Source organism: Rhinatrema bivittatum, chromosome 11 (genome assembly GCF_901001135.1).
Source record: "Rhinatrema bivittatum chromosome 11, aRhiBiv1.1, whole genome shotgun sequence".
NCBI lineage: Eukaryota > Metazoa > Chordata > Amphibia > Gymnophiona > Rhinatrematidae > Rhinatrema > Rhinatrema bivittatum.
Window position 1 is genome coordinate 70,416,000 of NC_042625.1, and position 21,428 is coordinate 70,437,427.

Here is a 21,428-nt window from a genome sequence, read left to right on the forward strand (position 1 = left end):
ATAATAGTCAGAGGTACCCAAGTTGTATTTATCTTGTATGGTGTTGAAGGGTACCATACCCTGATCACACCACAGTTGGCCCAGATGAAGCAATCCCAGACCTGCCCATTTTTTTTTTTAAATACCATCCCTGTTCTCCCTTCCGGAAAGTCCTCACATCTTTGTATTGAAGTAGAGTACATATACTTGCGATCGCCCAGCAAGACTTTCCTCCATTGCTTCTATAAGATTAAAGTAGTAGCCGTACATGGAGAAATGTGATCCAGGTTAGGCTGGAGTTCCCCTGCCCCCAAAATAAGTCCTTAATCTGGATGGGATCCGTCCAGGTATTTTCCAAATGCACCCAGTGTTTAATCACTTTCAGGTTATGAAAATCTATAACTGCCTTCAGTTGTGAAGCCGCACGTTTCGTGCTACCTTTGGAGGCTTTCTCTTCCAAATGAAGGAGAAAATTTTGGTTTGTAAGCCTCGCAGATAGTGTGCCGGAACTAGAAACGGTAAAGTCTGAAAGAAATAGGCCAGACGAGGCAGAAAAGTCATTTTTATGGCAGCAATCCTGCCCAGCCAGGATAGCATTAACCTATTCCAGGCCATAAGCTCTCTCTAGATGTTTAAAAAGTGGGAGGTAATTTAAATTAAATAAATCCTTATAGGAAGAGCCTATCTGTACTCCTAAATATTTGACTGTTTTATTTGCCCATTTAAAAGGCAACGTCCTTTTTAAATCAGAAATCATGTTTTGGGAGAGATAAATGGGCAAGAGCTCTGATTTTTCTTTGTTAATTTTAAAGCCCGACATTGTACCAAAAACCTCGAGCTCAGGCACTAATCTTTGCAAAGAAAGTTCGGGAGTAGCTAACGTAAACAATACATCGTCTGCATACAGAGCTATCTTGTAAGTCCTGTCTCCAATCTGAATGCCGTGAATATCCCCCGTAACCCTGAATTTTTTTCTGACAAGGGTTCCAAACATAAGGTGAATAACAACGGAGACAAGGGGCATCCTTGTGTGCCGCTGCACCTCAGAATTGGCTGAATAACCCCCATTAACTTTTATGCAAGCAGCTGGACCCCTATATAGTTCCCGCACACATGCTAAAAATCTCCCCCCTAGACCCACTTTGGCCCTTACTATTTCAAGTAATGAACAATGTACCCTGTCAAGTTTTTTCGGCATCTCCCCCAAACAGCACTGATGGAGTCTCCTTCTGTTTTGCATAATGAATAATTACTACCTTATGGATGTTGTCTCCAGCCATCCGGCCAGGCATAAAAGCAGCTTGATCAGCATGAATCAAGAGTGGAATTACTATCTTTAATCTATTGGCCAAAATCTTTGCCAGTAGCTTCAGGTCGATATTGATGAGAGAAATTGGCCTGTATGAGCTACATAGCATGGGGTCTTTCCCCGGCTTAGGTAGAATTGTAATTCCAGCAACGTTTGCTGATTTGATTAACTGACCCCCAGATCCTAAGCTGTTGAACATATTAGCCAGAGGGGCCACTATCTCTTCTTTGAACTTTTTATAGAAGAGCGGGGTATAGCCATCAATTCCGGGGCTTTTCCTGGTTTTAGTTCCGATATGGCCGCTAAGACCTCTGCGGAAGAAATCAATTGACCCACCCCCTCATAAGAACATGCCATACTGAGTCAGACCAAGGGTCCATCAAGCCCAGCACCCTGTTTCCAACAGTGGCCAATCCAGGCCATAAGAACCTGGCAAGTACCCAAAACCTAAGTCTATTTATGTTACCATTGCTAGTAATAGCAGTGGCTATTTTCTAAGTCAACTTAATAGCAGGTAATGGACTTCTCCAAGAACTTCTCCAATCCTTTTTTAAACACAGCTACACTAACTGCACTAACCACATCCTCTGGCAACAAATTCCAGAGTTTAATTGTGCGTTGAGTGAAGAAGAACTTTCTCCAATTAGTTTTAAATCTGCCACATGCTAACTTCATGGAGTGCCCCCTAGTCTTTCTATTATCTGAAAGTCTAAATAACCGATTCATATCTACCCGTTCTAGACCTTTCATGATTTTAAACACCTCTATCATATTCCCCCTCAGTCGTCTCTTCTCCAAGCTGAACAATCCTAACCTCTTTAGTCTTTCTTCATAGGGGAGCTGTTCCATTCCCCTTGTCATTTTGGTCGCCCTTCTTTGTACCTTCTCCATCGCAATTATATCTTTTTTGAGGTGTGGTGACCAGAATTGTAATCAGTATTCAAGGTGGGGTCTTACCATGGAGGGATACAGAGGCATTATGACATTTTCTGTTTTATTCACCATTCCCTTCCTAATAATTCCCAACATTCTGTTTGCTTTTTTGACTGCCACAGCACACTGAACTGACTATTTCAGTGTGTTATCCACTATGATGCCTAGATCTCTTTCTTGGGTGGTAGCGCATAATATGGAACTTGAGATTGTGTAACTATAGCATGAGTTATTTTTCCCTATATGCATCACCTTGCACTTATCCACATTAAATTTCATCTGCCATTTCGATGCCCAATTTTCCAGTCTCACAAGATCTTCCTGCAATTTATCGCAATCTGCTTGTGATTTAACTACTCTGAACAATTTTGTATCATCTGCAAATTTGATTTCCTCACTTGTCTTATTTCTTTCCAGAACATTTATAAATATATTGAAAAGTAAGGGTCCCAATACAGATCCCTGAGGCACTCCACTGGCCCACTCCCTTCCACTGAGAAAATTGTCCATTTAATCCTACTCTCTGTTTCCTGTCTTTTAGCCAGTTTGTAATCCACAAAAGGACATCACCATCTATACCATAACTTGTTACTTTTCCTAGAAACCTCTCATGAGGAACTTTATCAATGATTGTTCTAAACAAGGAAGTTGTATCCCATCTAAGCAACGTGCTATATCGTCCTCAGAGGTGCTTTCTTCCCGTGCGTACAAGGTTGCAATGCAAAAAATTTGTTGAACTGGCCCCTAATCTCTTCCCCATCCACCACTGTCATTTGCCTGAATCTTAGTTATCTGGGCTAGCTTTCAATGTATGAGCCAAAAGCTTCCCCGCCCTATTACCATGTTCATAATAATTTTGTCGAGCTAAGTCTAACTTATGACATCTCCTCAGCCTCCAACACTTGAATTTGGTGTCTGATATCCTCCAATTCCTTCAAGAGACACCTAGTAGGAGTCTGTTTATGGGCTTTTTCTAACTCAGCCAACCGATCTCTCAGAACAAGGGTCTTTCAGGCTTTCTCTTTCTTTTTGTAAGATGCCAGTGCTATAAGTTTCCCGCGTAGCACAGCTTTTAAGCATTCCCATATGACCTCTGGTGTGGTATCGTCCATGTCATTAATTTTTAGATAATCCCGAATTTCAACCCTGATTTGCAATTCCACCTCCTTTTCTTTAATCAGCGAGTCATTCGGTTTCCAGAATCGTCGCCCACTATCAAACCCAGAGCTCTTGAACGCCCACCAAACAGGTACATGGTCTGACCATGTGATGCTCCCTATACCTGTGTCTGTGGTGACATTTACGAGTGACTTGTCAATGATAAAGTAATCTATTCTGGTACAGGTGTCATGGGCTTTGGAGTAAAAGGAGAAATCTCTACCCTGGGGATTTCTCTCCCTCCAAATATCTACCACTTGCCATTTGGTGCTAAAATCTTGGAGGGCTTTCCGATCCAGGGAAGAATAGTGTCCTCCCCCCTTGGAACAATCCATTTTAGGATTACGTACCATATTAAAATATCCCCCAATTATCAATTTACCACTTGGGAATTTTAATAGAATCTCATCAATCTGCTGAAGCATCTCTTTGAAGCGTATTAGGATTGTACACATTGACCAAGTCATATATCATATTATCAATAGTGACTGCCACTACAAGGAATCTTCCCCTTTCATCTCTAAAAATCGAATCTACCTGCACCATTAGATCACGTGATATTAGAATTCCCACCTCAGTATATTTAAATGTAGGCGGGCTTTGTATAAGTTAGATTTCACGAGGACCCTGTCCTATTTGGAACACACAGCGGGTTACAGACAAGCCACTTGGCTCTTTGTTTCCTTTGATAACAACAAGCTGGGAGTGGTGGTGGGCAAGCAGACTCTATCCTACTGGCTGGCAGACCGTAAAGCCTTCTGCTATGCATAAGTGGGCCTTCAGCTTGGAGGCTGAGTCAAAGCTCACTCTGTAAGGGCCATGATGTCGGTAGCCCACCTGCGGGCAGTGCCCGTCATTTGTGGGCAGCGATGTGGCGTTCCCTGCATACGTTCACTGCCCACTACTGTTTAGACCTTTGGTCAATCTGTCTTGTGCAATCTCTTTAAACCCAACTCTTCCTGCCTGAGGCCCCTGCTTGGACCAGGCTGTCCATCTGCTGATCAACAGCACTGCAGTTCTTGTTATGCCCATTGGTACATTGTTCGGTAGTTGTTGATCTTGATTGTAACTGGGAGCAGCCTGGAGCTTGATATTCGCCCATCTGTGAGGACTATCATCCTGCTTGTTCTAGTAGGAAGTGCAGTCGCTCACCTGTAACAGGTATTCTCCTAGGACAGTAGGATGTTAGACTGCAGGAAACCCACCCACACCCCCGCAGAGTTGGGTTTTTTTCTGTTTATTTTCTTTTTGTGCTTGTACTTCTATCTATGCTACGAGACTGAAGGGGAACCTCCGTGGATGTGCGGATAGGGGCCTGCTCCTTGTGCTAGTCAAAGCTTCTAGAAACTTTGACAAAAGTTTTCTGTGCCGAGCTCCATGTGATGATGTCACCCCATCTGTGAGGACTAACATTCTGCTATCCTGGGAAAACACCTGTTACAGGTGAGCAACTGCGCTGATTATCATAATGCCTCTGAAACACTCCATGGTGAGTACTGGGCGCCACATCTAAAAAAAAAAGATATAAATGCACTGGAAAAGATACAGAGAAGGGTGACCAAAATGATAGAGGATGGAACGGCTCGCCTATGAGGAAAGACTAGAGATGTTAAGGCCGTTCAGCTTGGAGAAGAATTGGCAGAGGGGTGATATGATGGAAATCTACAAAATCATGAGAGGACTAGAACGGGTAAATGTGAAATGGTTGATACCTAGTTTTTCTATTGTCTGAAAGAGTATCTCCATGAAGTTAGCAAGCAGCACATTTCAAACAAATTAGAAATGTCTTCACTCAACGCACAAAAACACTGAACCACATACATGTTAGTACTGCTTTGATACCATATTTTGGAATGTTGAGTTTTATTGTTACACACTAGTCTTGCTGGTTCAAGAAAAGATAAGGAAAAAAGATACCTTTTCTTCCTGTCATTATCAGGACTTTGCATTTCTTCTGTGAAGCTGGACTTAAATGCCATTGTGGCTTACCACTTGCACATGGGCAGAGGTGCTGCTCTCTATTCATTCTGAACTTCTAAGTTCATGAAGGAGTTATGGCATACCAAACCCCCAGTCTTGAAGTCTGCGGTGCCATGAGATCTCAATGTTATCCTTGCACAGTTGATGAAACCCCATTTGAGCCTTTGGACTCTGTTCTAGTGAAGATGGAAAATTGTATTCTTGGTAGCAATCACTTCAGCAAGAAGAGTTGGCGAGTTGCAAGCCCTAGTCTCATGTTTGCCTTAACTGCAGTTTTTTTCACATCAGGCTGGTGTTGCGTACTCAACCAGAGTTTCTACTGAAAGTCATCCCTGCTTTCCACATCAGTCAAGCCATTGTCTTGACTGTTTTTTCCAAAACCATGTTCACTGGACTTTGAGAGTCATAGCTTACTACTTGCAAAGAGCTCAACTCCATCAACAAGCATCTCAGCTGTCTCCTGTGATACCAATATGAGTATCAGTTTCTAAATGCATTTTGTCAAATTGGCTAGTGGACTGCATTGTACATTGGCATATACTTGCTGGCTATCAGATTACATTCAAGGCTTATCAAGTGACAGCCATGGCTACTTCCATTCATCTCAGAATCATCTCTATTGAAGATGTCCGGCAAAGCTGCAACATGGCCATCCATGTACACCTTCACATCCCACTGCTGTCTAGATAATCTTTGAAGAAGTGACAATAACTCTGGTCAAACTACTGTGATCTAGGCTGAAGATAGACATAAATATCAGGTACAAAGAGTGTGAGGGGAAGGATATGGGGGTCATGAGAAACAAATTTATGGAAAACAAATGGGACCTGGGAGCAAGTGGGACCTGAGCCTCTATAGTTTCTTCCTAATTGGATGCAGGGAGCTTTGGAGGCAGGTAGGAGCCTACGGACCTAGCAATGGGGGGGGGGCTGGTTAGGACCTGTAGCCCCACAGTTTTGATTTTATTTTTTTCCTTAGTAGGATCACCACTTAACCAAATATTTTAAGTGGCAGGTTATCTGGCCTGTTCTGAAGTAACTCTAAAAGCTTTATCTGACTTATCTAGTGGATATACCCAATATTTAGCTAAGTTAATCGAATAACTCAACCCCTCCCTGGAATTCCCCAAGAATGCCCCTTTTTTTCTAACTAAAATGTAGCTGGATAACTACTTACATAGATAAGAATGAATAATTGGCTATAATTCAGCTGGATAAGTTATCTGTCTAAATGGCTTTGAATATGGACCTTATGTTTTTTATGTTTTTATTTTGACTGCTTTGTATTCTTTTAAATTATGGACATTATTGTGAGCCGCTTAGAATATTAGATAATGCAGATATAAATGTTCAAATAAATACTTGAGAGGGAAAATAGTTTCTACTAGAATACAGGGCAAAGAAATTAGACCTAGTTCGAGCACTTTCCTGTAATCTTTGGGTCATAGCCAAGTCATTTATGAGAATGTTGGGCAACATGGCATCCCCCATTCATGTAACGCTTCTAGCATGCTCGATGGCATCTCAAGTTTCATTGGAATCATGTACATCCCTTGTCTTGCAGAATTCCAATAACCAATTGATCTACTCAGTCTCTAGAATGGTGGACAGTTACATTAAAACGTTGACAAGGACTCAGTTTTCATCTTCCACCAGTCCAGAGGATTCTAACCTCAGATATGTTCCAACAAGGTTCGGTGTGCTTATCCCGAGACAACTTATACTCAGGGAAAGTGGACCTCTTCACCTCACTTTATGATGTTAAAAAATCCAAAGAGGGAGACCAGTATTTCCAACTACTACAAATCTTCCCTGAGGAACAATATGCACATGGTAAAGGAATTCAAATTCTTAAAAGCTGCTCTACTTTCTCATCTATATATAGCATAAGGTGCTTCTCTAGCAGAGACAAGACCACATCTTCCACCACAACCCCTCCCGCCATCACTAGGGCTTTGTTTTTCTCCCAGCTCCTGACACAGGGCCTCTGCCTAGTCTCCACACCCTATTTGCTCCATCCTTTTATTACCATACAACCTTCATACAACTATGGGGCATGAATTTGTTTTCATCTCAGAAGACACCCCCCCTCCCCCACTGACAGGGGGTCTCAGCAGGCCATGGAACAAATAAGTGACATAGTATGAGATTTCTTCACCTCAAAAAGTAATGCCAGGTGCCTTGCCATTACTTACCTCATCTTCTTTGTGGTATAAGAGATCTACCTCCAGTGAATGATTTCTTTCTACTTCAGTTCCTTTGAAGGTCGTGAGCTGTCCTTGCTCACCTCAGTCTTCCTGGTCCAGTAATCATTTCCCAGGTGAGTCCTCCATGGGCATCCCTTTCAATCCGCTTCCAGGGCCGCCAGACCACATGTCTCCACCAGAGGATTTAACATACTCCAGATTTGTGGACAAAATGGGCACAGCACTCAACGTAGTAGTATGTAAGGACCTAGAGCAGAGATCATGGGAATATTAAAAATCCTAGATATTCTACCAGAACCTTCTGCCTTACCAACGCACACAGTAGTGGATATAGTCCTCATGAAATTGTATGAAACCCTTACGCAGTTATTACAGCTGCCTGTAAACTACACCTTAAATTCAGGATAAAGAAATCTCCAAGGTATAGAATGGTATAACTCCCACACCATTCTGTGGTGGTAGTCTGCCATGAAGAAGGCGAAAAAAGTCTTCATTCCCACACTCCTCCAGATAAAGATCATTGTATCTTCTCGACGATTTCAGCAGGAAGGTTTGCCATGGCATGATGCTTATAGCAAGACTGACACGCCACCAATTCTATATGGTTCAATTATATTTATGAATGTGTTCAAAATTTAAAACTATTCACTTGGAAAAAGGTGAACAAATTTCTTCTACACCACTTTGATTTAGAGGAAGCTATCCAACATCATCTGCATTCAGTATATGAATTCTTTGATACAACAGTGCAGACTTCTGCATCAGTTGGAGCACTTTGCTCTGGGCCAGTAGCAATAGAGAAGATGACCACGAAAAATTAGCTGACTTACCACCTCTGGGCAACAATCTCTTTGTGGAAAAACTGAGAAACTTGTTCCCAAATTAAAGAGCAAAATGTGGCAGTTCAATCAGTGTCCACATCAGCAGATCTGCATCCTTCCAGCAGGAGACCTTTCCTCTCTTATAAATGGCCTTACCAAAGAAGTTCACACAAATCTTGCCAACAATATCAACTACCTCCCTTGCAGCAGCAAAGTCAGCAGTTTCAGCCTGCTCAAACAAGAGGATCTCCCAGATAATGTCACCAACAAAAGCTACAACAGCAACAACCATCAAAACTGACTCAAAGGTTTTGATCCATCAGAGTCTAGTATTGAACAATCAGTTGGAGTGCAGAATCCAGCTATTTCCAACAGTCTGGAATCAGATATCCAGGGATCAGTGGGTCTTAAATATAATATAGCACTGCTTCTGCCTCAACTTCTTACGCCAACTGGTAACCCCATACACTGCTGTACCACCTTCTGACTCTGTGCACCTCCTACTTTTACAGCACAAGGTACAATAACTCTTGCAAATTAATGCAATTCAAGAAGTACCTTCTTCCCTTCGCAACCAGGGATTTTACTTCCAATACTAGTTAATTCCAAAGAAGACTGGAGCACTTCGGCCCATCCTAGATCTTCAAAATCTCAATCAGTATCTCTGCCAAGAGAAATTCAAAATGACCTTACTGAGCACTATCCTGTCCATTCTACAGGACAATTGGATGTGCTCCCTGGACCTCAAAGATGCTTATGCACACATTCCAATTCACACTTCTTGGAGGTGTTTTCTGTGCTTCAAAGTGGACACCAATATAAATACCAAGTTTTTCCATTTGGACTTTTATCTGTCCCACGAGTGTTCACGAAATGCATTGCAGCGGTAGTAGCTCACGTGCGCCATCAAGGGATTTGTGTATTCCCTTATCTGGAAGACTGGCTCCTGGTAAACCCATCAAGATAGTCCTTCCAGTCGCATCTCCAGTTATCAATAGCCCTTCTTCCATCTCTTCGACTTATAGTAAATTTTGAAAAATCAATTCTGAAATCTACTCTATGAATTCACTTAATTGGAGACATTATAGATACCATACAAATTCATGCATTCCTTCCTTCAAACAGAATAGTTCTTTACAAAGTCACCAATGTACTACTAAAACATGTACAAACCTACAGCTATTCACATAGCCCTGTTAACACTCTTGCTTATGTATCGACTACAGTGGGGATTAAGAACTCTGTGGAACAAACTACTGCAATCACTTCATAGCAAGATAACCCTCATGCCAGAGATGCATGCCATTTGGAATCAGACTTGTGCTTTTTTTTTTTTTTTTTTTTTGCAGTTGAACTCTGCACATGTCTTCATGCAGAGGACTTTTTTTTTCATCACATCTCCTCTGACTTAACCTATTGGTCTTGTTTGCTTCCCATTGTGTTTTTTTTAAATTTACTTATGTCAAGGTGATCGTTAAATTACATATAATATGCTTTTCATGTTTAGTATTTCATTCAACATTGTTGATCACCTTTGGGTTATCTGTTATTATTTATCTGCATTTTTCCATTCTTTATAGGATCATTTTTATTGGCTGTCTCTGTCACATTACCTTTTGGTGCCATTTTCTAGTGTTTTAAATACCTGAGTCCTTCTGACATAATGATGCTGCTAGTCAACTCTGACAGCCCCTAATTTACTTGCTAGGTCATCCTTGGTAAGCTTATCTGTTTTGCAAGTCTGTTTTGTGCTTTTATATTTGCTGTTTTGCCTTTCCATGGTTGTCCTTCTAAATGAGCTATTTCTTTGTAGAGCAGTGTTTCCTTTTTGATGCAGCTACAGCAAAACATGGGCCTGTGTTGGGACTGTTTATTTGCTTTATTAAAACTTTGGAATAAGTTGTTTGAAAATTGAAGTTCTGTTCTTGGATTGAATTTGGACACAATGCTTATCTTTATTGTAATATTCTTTACTTCATATTATTCATTCAACTGAGAGCCAAGACATCTCCTGTCTTACCTTAACCATCTTTCCCAATCTGGATGTCAGTGCGAGTGCATCTCAGCGCTATTGCAGCTTATTCTGCAGAAAATGGAGTACCTATCTTCATGCATCTGCTGGTCTCAAGATTCATGTAAGGATTACTGCACCTGCATCCTTCAGTTTAGAAACCACTGGTGCCTTGAGACATTATCATGGTTCTCACTTATTTAATGCAGGCTCCGTTTGAGCCCTTGGAGACTGCATCTCTGAAATAAAAGTGCAGTCACTTTTATTTATTTATATTTTTATACAGTTTTATCAAAATCGAAACGGTTTACATATTACATTCAAAATATCAATTATAAAACAAACATTCATAAGAAACATAACCAATTACCTTAACATCCTCTCGCATAATAAAACAGATCAAAGATCTTTAAACATAAAATTTTACTCTCCACTCTTTTCTTCCATTCCCATAATCACTGCTTAAAATACATTCCTGATGCTCCTATTCCTGAAATGCTCCTAAAAAAGCCAGGTTTCTAATGCTTTCTTAAATAATTTATGATCTCCCATTACAAGCAACTCATCTGGCAGTGCATTCCAGGCTGTCGGACCGTCTACTGATATATGCCTCGCACAAAACCCACTTAAATGAACCAATTTCACAGATGCGATTAACAAAAAACATTTATTCACCATGCGCAGCTCCCTTTTTGGTATATAGAGCTGAAATCTTGCCCCCAGCCCACCTTTACTAGAAGAGTCAGTGAATTGCAAGTGCTAGTCCATTACCCACCTTACATGCAATTCTTCCATGATAAAGTGGTACTTGGAACACATCCCAAATTCTTATCAAAATTGGTTGCTGTTTCTTTCCAAAGCCTCATGCTCATGAGGATGAAAAGACATTGTATACGTTGAATTGCAAAAGAACTTTGGCATACTACAACATTGTACTTAATTCCACAGGAAAACATTGCAACAGTTCATTTCATATGATCCCAACAGGATAGCTGTAGCCAAAAGAACATTATCCAGCTCAATTACTAGTTATATTCGACACTGCTATGTGGCAGCTGAACTCAGTCTCACTAATACAGTCAGAGCTTACCAGGTGCATGCAACAGCTTCCTCCATTATTCACCTCAGAAAGGTTCCCATAGAGGACATATATTTAAAGCAGTTACCTGGTCATTGGTGTATATGTTCCCTTCTCACTACTCCATAGAAGAGAAGTGTTTACCTAACTGTATACCGCTCATCTCCACTTCTTATTAGCCTGCGCCCCTTCTCACTACTGCCTAGATGCCTTGGCTTCCACGGGCAGTGTAGTAGGATTGGCAGTCTTGCACCACTTGATGCATAAATAGTCTGCTTTCCATGGTGGAGTTTGGATTGCTTACCAGTAACTACTACGCTGCAACCCTCAGCTTGAGACTCCTCGGAGATCATGGCTAATTCAGCCCTGCTATGTACAGAAAAGAGCATCCTTTTCTACTAGCTCTGAAACAGACTGAGGAGACTATTTTTTTATTTTTTTTTATAACAACTCTAACAATTTTCAGACATACTACAGTAAGACCAACAAGAACGTTTTCAGTGCTAGGTACAAAAATTAAGGTAGTGAATTACAATTCAATAAGAGCCTTATACTAGGACAGTTCCCAAGGTATCCAACTAGTAAAGAAGAAAAGATGTCATTCCAGGTAAACAGTTAAGTTACACCCAAACATGCATAATATGGGCCCCAAATACATTATATTTAGCATTTTTACCTTTAATGTTATACCTTAACTCTTCTATGTCAGCTACATCCTGTATCTGAGAACGCCAGCAGTCTAATGCTGGGGCTGACTTTCCAGAAAGTGGCTTTAGTGAACCTAGACGCAGGAGACTGAGGCAGTGCCTGTGTGGGAACTCCCACACATGTTCAGTAGAGCTCAAAGCTCTACTAGCTTAGAGAGACAGTTTTGTTCAGTGCTGCCTGATGATGTCACTAGTCATGGCTAATTCATCCTACTATCAATGGAAAATATGATAAGCAAACTTGCTTTAGCATCACCATTCAGAAAGTTTGCCTGTTTTCAGTACCTACTAGTGTCTCAGTTTATAAAAGGGTAATCAAGCCTTTTGGCGTGAAAAGAAAGCTGTAGGGCTAGGGATCATGATATGAAACTGAGGGGTAGACTCAAGAACAACGTCAAGAAATAATTCTTCACAGAAAGGATGGTGGATGCAAGGAATGTGCCCTCTTGGAAAAGGTAGTGAAGACAAGAAAAGTAACAGAATTCAAAAGGGCATGGGATAAACACAGAGGATCTCTTGTGGCTAAAGGATGGAAATGAAGAAAGGGGTATCCTATGTTAAGTGAGGTAAAGTGCATGGCGCAATAGTTATCCTTATTATTCCATTTATGGGTAGTAACCTGCAATGAATTGCAATTACTACCCTTAAAAAAAAAAAATAGACCACTTTGGCCTTTTTCTGTTGATTTTTACTATGGAATCGCCAATCAAAATTACACCACCTCAATGGGATATAAATGTGGTACTATCTCTATGAAGCCTCAGTTTGAGCCTTTAGCAACTGTGGCCTTAAAATACTTAACATGAAAGACTTTATTCCTGATAGGTTCTTCAGCTTACAGTGTCTGTGAACTTTAAGCCTTAGTGTCCAATGCCACTTACACCTACATTTTTAATAATGGTTTTAAGAATGTATCCAAAGTTCATACCCAGAGGAGTTACATAAGAACACCTGAATCTATTGTGTTCACTGTTTTTTCCCTTCAAAACCTCATTCATCATCTGTACACTAGGCTGATCGTACATTGACTGTAGGAGACCTCTACTATTTTATTCAAACAGAACTAAATGCTTTAGACAATCTTCACAGCTATTTCTCTTTTTTGAGAGTTCCAAAGAAAGCCTTCCGGTTTCGAAACAAATGATGCCAAAATGGAACTGTAAGTGATCTTACATTGTTTTTCAGCAGCAAGAGTTGATCTTCTACAAAAGATTAAGATCACCAAGTGTGAGCATCTGCAACAATGGCTCATCTTCAATCCATTTTGATCAGGATATATGTAGGGTTGCTATATGGTCATTACACATTTTTAGGAAACATTACTGTTGTGATCAAGATTCACGCAACTACAGTGCATTGGGCCAAGCAGTTCTTAAAACAAAACAAAAACCTATCTAAATAAAAAGTTCTTACCTTCTATCTCCTTGAGTTGTGAAAAAAATGATTATAGGTCAGATCGTAAGCCTAAGTTAGAAAGTTCCCGGTTGTGTGCCTGACTGTTCTGCTTGTCCGTGGAGAAAATGTAGATGCTTATCTGTGGGTTTTTTCTGTGGATAGCAGAACAGTCACACAATCCCTCCCACCTCCCCATGTAATTAAAGCTAGCTTGAAATGGGCAATGATGACACTTACATGGGAAATCCTCCACATGTTCCAGTTTTTTTTCTTCTGCGATTATGCTCCAACATGGTGCTGTAGAATGACATCATCCATTTGTGTGGCCGTTCTAACCACGGAGAACACTATCTACAGGTAAGCATTTATGCTTTGTTGCTGATTGCTTAATCTTGCCCAACATTTCCTATTCTACCCACCAACCAGAGTGCCTAGTAAGCATGTTTTCTTGAGAGTGGGTGACATTGAGACCCTATCATTCACACAAAACCACCAGACTTGTGCCAGGAGTTGCCAAGATTATCAGCTGTTAGCTTTTCAGGACAGGACTGAGAATGTAGAAGCCTCACCAGTACTGATCTGAAAGTGCAGCCCAGCCTAGGAAACTCTCCCTGGGCAAAGAGGAACACATTTTTTGCTACAGTCCGGGTCCATGGAAGTCCCTGGTAGTTTCGTAAAGAGACCAGGCCCCCCCCCCCCCCCATTGGCCATGTCGGGGAGGGGGGTGGGGGTTTGCTCTTCCTCTTACCTGGAATTTTTGGGGGCAGAAGTAGAATCTAGTTTCCTTTTTTTTTCTTCTTTGTATCACCAGCAGGTTAGCGAGTAGGCAGGCAAAGTACCCATCTTCCCTTTTCCTACCAGTTGATCTGGCATCTCAGACCCAAACAAGGAATGCCTTCGTAGGCTGGCTTATCTGGTGTTTATGTGAAGCAGTTCTTCCCTTCCCCTTCAGGTCCTCTAAAGAGGGCTTTATAGCAGGCAACAGAGCCCTTCCTGAGTCTATTGTCAGCAAGGCTATGGCATCTGGCAGTTTACCCAGTAGCCTGGGCACAGCCATGGGAATGGCTCCTTCTCCAAACAGCTGGGCTGAGGAGAGGGTCAGCCCCAGTTGCCCGGTATGCAATTTCCTCTAGCTTTTGGGTCCACTGTCTTCTTTTTTTTTTTTCTTTCAGCTTTCATCAGGGAGTGGGGAGTATGGTACTGTCATTTCACCTACTCTGTGACAGGCACCCATTTCATTCTCAGCTATGCCAAAGCCCTCCTTTCTGGTTGATCCTGTCAGTAGCATATGCTTGTCTCAGAGATCAAGCTGTGGATGTGCTAAGCACATAGGGCCAGTACAGTAAAACTGGAAATGGCTTATTAAATCATTGATGGTTTCTTTGATCATTCCAAAAAATGGATCATACCAACAAGTGCTGACCTCCTGGGATGCATGGACTTATCAAACCAAAAACAATCTGTGCTCTCCCAGCCACTTTGACTCTGGGTAACTTCAGGTTAATTGCATATCCCTGTGATGGCAATGATATATTCAGATGTCTGCCTTTCCAGCATTTGAGGGTAGTTTTCTGTGCCTACTCATGATGACCATGAGTAATGGAGGGATCAGTGTGTGATTCCAGAAAGGGAGCCTAAGAAGGCAGCAGGCATACACATTTCCCCACTCCCTACTTGCAGAGGTAGTGATGAAAAATAACAATACGTGACTCTTTGGAGGCCCTATAATTGAAATGAGTGCACTTTAAATCCTTTAAAGAGGATCCATTAGAGGGCAAGTCTGGTGTCGGCAGCTACAGTAATTTCAGCTCCAGTTGCATATATTAAAGTTGCTGCAGTTAAAAAGCTCATAGTTGAATCTTGGGATTGAGCTGGCAGTCTGCTATGAGGCGAGCTATTGTCTTTCCCAGCCCCCCCTGCCTTTCAGCGCCTTCTCAATGCTCTTGATGGGAGTGACTTGGGGGTCTGAAGTGTTTACTTTTGGGAAAAAAAAATTAATGTTCAAAGCAAAAGTGTGAGAGAGAGGGACGTCTGGAGGTATTCTTATTGTGTGGATAGAGGTGAAATTCTTAGGTTGGCACAATGCAAACCAAGGCAAAAGCATTTGCCAAGGATGTTTTCATTTTTCAAGAATAAAAGCCAGAGGTTCAAAGGCAATCAAATAGTTGTTGTCCCAACCATAAATGATCTTGCGGCACTATTCCCATAACCTGCCAGCAGTTTCTGGGAAATCCAAATCTTTAGCTTCTGGGGAGAGTAAAAAAGTAATTGACAAAAGGGTACCATCAGCAGTGGAACCTGTGGTTTAATTTAACTCAACACTGGAAACCTCACCTGGCCCATACTTGATAGCCGTTTATGGAGTCTGTCTGGTGTGCAGGGCAGGACTTGTGAGTGTGTACCATTGAGGCGTCGCTGGCACACCCATCTTGGTACAGCCTTTAGTAGGTCGCTTTATAAGGAGTCTGCTTCAGCTGAAGCCCCCTCTTTGACCTCTTGTTACATCCTGGAAACTCAACATTGTCCTGGTGCGGCTCATGCGTGTTCTTTGAGCTGCTATGCTCCTGCAAAATGAAGTTCCTTACCTGGAAAGTGTTATTCCTGGTGGAGATTACTTTGGCTCGTAGGGTCAGTGAGCTTCAGGCCTTGGTCAGGTACCCGCCGTACATGAGGTTCTTTCACGATCATGTGGTCTTGCATACGCACCCTAAGTTTCTGCCTAAGGTTGTCTGATTTCCACCTCAATCAGTCCATTGTTTTACCCCCCTTTCTTTCCCAGGCCTCATTCCCACCCAGGCTCTTCACACTCTGGACTGCAAGAGGGCCCTGGCTTTCTATTTAGATTGCACAGGCAGTCCACTCAGCTCTTCGTGTTGTTTGATACAAACAGGCTGGGAGTGGCAGTGGGTAAACAGACCTTATCCAACTGGCTGGCAGATTGCATTGCCTTCTGCTATGTGCAGACTGGCCTTCCGCTGGCAGAGTTAAAGCTCACTCTGTGCGGGCCATGGTGACATCGGTAGGTCATCTGCAAGCAGTCCCCATTGTTGAAATTTGCTGGGCCACCACGTGGAGTTCTCTTCACACATTTGTGGCCCACTACTGCTTGGACAAGGATGGGAGTCAGGACAGTACCTTTGGTCAATCTGTCCTGCGCAATCTCTTCCAGACCTGAACCCAACTCTTCCAGCCTTGTGCCCCTGGTGGGAGCCAGACAGTCCCCTACCAACCAACAGCCCTGCAGTTATGCCCGTTGGCACCTTGTTCGGTAACTGTTGGTCTCTTCTGCTAATGGGGACAGCCTGTAGCTTGGTACTCACCCATATGTGTGGACTACTATCCTGCTTGTCCTAGGAGAAAGCACAATTGCTTACCTGTAACAAGTGTTCTCCTAGGATAGCTGGATGTTAGTCCTCAGGAATCCTGCCCACCTCCCCACAGAGTTGGGTTATCCTTAGGGTTTGTTTTATTTTTTCCGCTTGTATTTTTTCTCTGTTATGAGACTGAAGGGGGGACCTCATGTGAACGCGCAGATAGCGTCAATCTGGGCATGCTCAGTGTGTTGGTCAAAGCTTCTAGAAAATTTGACAAACGTTTTCCATGCTGGGCTCCATCGAATGATGTCACCCCACATGTGAGGACTAACATCCTGCTGTCCTAGGAGAACACCTGTTGCAGGTAAGCAGCCTCGCTTTTTTGATCAGAAAACCTAATATTCAGAATTAGGTTGATGTGGTGATATTAACTTTGGACATTACCTTCTCAAACCTCGCAATTGAGTCCCATCAATCTACTTATAGTAACATTACTAGGAGTTAGGTATAGAAGTTAAAATCTGATTGAAGCTAGGCAACTGAATTAGCATCTACCATAGGAAGGCATACTCCCCAAAGATTCAGTGCTCCAGCCCTTCCTGCTACCAACAAAGAATCTGGTTTATCCAAGGTTGTCGACCTCAGTCTTAATACACCAGCAGGAGTTTCTGGACTTGATCATCATGTCATATTCATACTTGGCAATATTGGAATGAGGAGGGGGGGGGGGTGTTCTTCCATTTGGTGATATAAATGTTTCAGATACCATCGTGGCTGGCTCTAAATACAAATTAAGGGTATGGTTTGTGGGACTAAGAGCTAGAGCTATTGCCACGAGCTAAAAAGAGAATCCATTGGGCCAAAGGTGGCTGTCCTAAGTTGTTTCCATACTGTATAAGTATGGGAATCTCCTGTGTCATAAACCAGTTTAAAATGTTTTGGGTTTTTTTTTTTAAATCTAGGATCTGAATAAGTAATGACTTTAATTCTGCCCATAATGATTATAATTAGTGATAGGTCTAGATTTAAATTTTAGTACTTGGTTGTGTTCTCTGCTACCGTTTGACTGATGACCTGTCTCTACAGAAGTTATACAAGCTTGGTGATCATTTGGATACCAGCTGAAGGAAACTGGTGGCTATATCTATTTTTCTGATTACTATAGGACAGTATATTTCTGCTATCAATCACAGCTGTTTCCTATCATTCATCTCATCTCTTCATTCTCTTAACAACTTCTTCCTTTTTGGAATTGCAAACAAATTTGTAATACTAAAAGCAGATGAAAATAAAACAATTTTGCATTTGGCATAGTCCATTCAGATGTGTTAATTGTGGTCCTTTTTTATTGTGACAGAGACCAAAGCCCAAACCTCGTCCATCCATCACCAAGAGTAATTATTTTGGCGTGCCTTTGAGCAGCGTAGTAACTCCAGAGAAACCCATTCCCATCTTCATTGAAAAATGTATCGAATACATCGAAAATACAGGTACGTATAGATTCTGTTGATGAATCCTGTTATAAGCATAAGATCTGCTTTTATTGTTGTAACAAATATTGAAAATACTATATACCCTTAGAAATGCTGTAAAATTGAGTTACTTTGAAATACTATTTGTTTCATGTGTATCTCAGTTGAAAAGAAATCCTTGTTACAGGGAATATAAGCCCCAAGTACTGCTTAGGAAGCCTGGTACATTTTAATGGAAATATTAACTAAATTTTTGTTTCACACTCAAAGCATAAGGTATGCCATTACTGGGTCAGACCAAGGGTCCATCAAGCCCAGTATCCTGTTTCCAACAGTGACCAATCCAAGTCACAAGGACCTGGCAAGTACCCAAATGTCACAAGGTTATAATACTGGTAACAAGCAGTGGCCATTCCTTATTGATTGATAGCAACTTATAGACTTCTCCTCCAGGACCTTATCCAAACCTTTTTTAAACCCAGTTCCCTGTACGTACCCGGATCAGTCCAGGACAGCTGGGTTTTGCCTCCCTCCAGCAGATGGAGACAGAAAAAGACTTTGCGGACTCTCCTATACCCCTGAGGTGCCACCTAGTGTCTGTCAGTATTTTTTCTGTCTCCAGCAGATGGTGGAGGTGCAAAGCCTAGTGTCTGGAGAAAATACTGACAGATATTAGGTGGCATCTCAGGGGTATAGGACAGAGTCCGCAAAGTCTTTTTCTGTCTCCATCTGCTGGAGGGGAGGCAAAACCCAGCTGTCCTGGTCTGATCTGTGGTAATACAGGAATAAAAATTTGCAGGTAAGAACCAATTATTCTTTACACCAAATGCCTTAACCACATCCTCTGGCAATGAAATCCAGAGCTGAATTGTGTATTGCATGGAAGAATTTTCTCAGATGTGTTTTAATGTACTATTTGCTAACTTCATGGAATACCCCCTAAGCTTTCTATTATCTGAAAGAGTAAATAACCATTTCACATTTGCCAGTTCAAGTTCTTTCGTGATTTTGTAGACCTCTATCATATCCCCCTCTCAGCCATCCTTTCCAAGCTGAAAAAATTATAGTTAATAATTTCACTTTGCTATAATACATTTGATGGGATAGAAATACCTGGGGATGGTCTTTATTCTCTGCAGTATGTGATCTAGTGAGAAATATTTTCTTGAAGCTACTGTTCTGCTGGTAGTTAAACCAATGTAATTGCACTGGTCTGGCAGCTATGGTAAGATAAAATGCAGAGTAATGCATTTAAGATGCAAAAGACCAAGGGAAAGGTACAGTATTGAAGGTGAAATTCTAAACACAAAGGAAGAGCAGGATCTGGGGGGTAATTTTATCTGATGATCTTAAGGTGGCCAAACAGGTGGATAAAGTGTTGGTAAAAGCCAGAAAGATGCTTGGCTGCATAGAGAGAGCAAAGGCCAGCAGAAAAAGGGAGGTGATATTGCCCTTGTATAAGTCCCTAGTGAGACCTCACTTGGAATACTGTTTACAGTTCTGGAGACCACATCTTCAAAAGGATATTAACAGGATAGTGCAGAAGGTGACTACTAAAATAATCAGTGGTCTTTGTTCTAAAGAGTATGGGGTAGACTTAAAGATCTAAACATGTATACCCTAGAAGAAAGGTGAGATAGGGAAGATATGATCATTCAAATATCTCAAAGGTTTCTATGCACAGGAAGTGAACCTTTTTCAATGGAAAGAAGACTCTAGATCGATTGGTCATAAAAGGGGGTAGACTCAGAGTAGTGGATGTGTGGAACAGCCTCCCAGTGGTGGTGTTGGAGACAAAAACAGTATCTGAATTTAAGAAAGCATGCAATAATTACAGGGGATCTCTAAGGCAGTCATAAGAATTATAATGCTAAATTGATTGGACGGATAGCAGACTGGATGAGCCATACAGTCTTTTTCTGCCATCGTGTTTCTATGTTCCATTAACAGCAGTATTCCTGTACACTTAATTATATTACTATGTTGTGCAGTAAGGTTCTGAGAAGCAGCAGGATGTGTAGTCCTTATGAGTGGGTGAGGTCATCTGATAACTCCAAAGCTTCTAGAAGATTTTGGCTTGCTGTGCTGAGCATGTGCATGCCATTTCTTGTCAATAGATGTCATGTGGGGTGCCTTCTGTTTGCTTTACCTTGGATTCTAATGGTTGGTTGTATATCTCTGCAAAATTTTTCGTCATGGGTCTGTTGGTTCGCCTTACTACCTCTAAGTTCACGAGAGAGTTTTTGTTCATTTTAAAGTTTTCCAACATTTTTTGGTAACTGCCATGTGCATGAACATCAGCGTGCTGAGCAGTATTAATAGGTTTTTCTAAAAATCAAGTTTTAATTTTGCTGTGCTAAGTTTTTTATTTTTGTTTTTTTTTTGTCCAATGTCCCATAAAGAGAAGACCAGAGACTTCAATAAGTGCCCTTGGTACAGACACCTGAAGTCTATCACAGATTCCTGCGAAAAATATTTGTTTTGCCTGGGGGGATGACCACAGAATCTCGGAGCGTTTCACATGTAATAAGATGACTTCCAGACAATGACATTTCCCGTCGATAGCAGGCTGATTTAGTCATGCTGTATGGGAGCACGTCGCGACCTTCGTAGGCGGAACTTCCCTCATTGAGTCACAGAGCTTGAACTCTGTGCATCTGCACGGTGTGTTTCTGCGCGAATCAGCCATCTCTCCCTCAGTTTCTTTTTTTCCGCGGGCCAAACGCATGCGGGCTTTTTCTCTCAGTGTAAAAAATATTTTTCTCACCGTATTTTTCGCGTCTTTTTCACGTTTTTTCTCACAAACATGGCACCGAAACCTTCCGGTTTCAAATATTGCCAATGTGGGAACATTATGTCTATCACAGATGGACATAATTATTGTTATATTTGCCTCTGGCCCGATCATGACCCCGAGTGCGCAGACAGCAAGCGGAACAGATGAACCGCCTCAGGGCATCGGGCTCATAGGCCCAAGCCCCGTTGACGCAGTCTTCGCCCGGCCGGGTGAAGAAATCAGCGATGCACCACAAGAGGGCCTCCTCCCTGGGACCACGGGAGAAGCC

The 21,428-nt window shown here is 41.8% G+C and overlaps 1 protein-coding gene across 1 annotated transcript in view; it reads left to right on the top strand.

Annotated features, from left to right (window-relative positions):
* The window catches only part of ARHGAP35 (Rho GTPase activating protein 35), a 78,907-nt gene that overhangs the window by 38,199 nt on the left and 19,280 nt on the right, over window positions 1–21,428 (top strand). Inside the window, exon 3 of the mRNA XM_029619306.1 lies at window positions 18,249–18,381. Within this exon, the coding sequence (XP_029475166.1) occupies window positions 18,249–18,381 (133 nt within the window). The remainder of the gene's footprint in view (window positions 1–18,248; window positions 18,382–21,428) is intronic.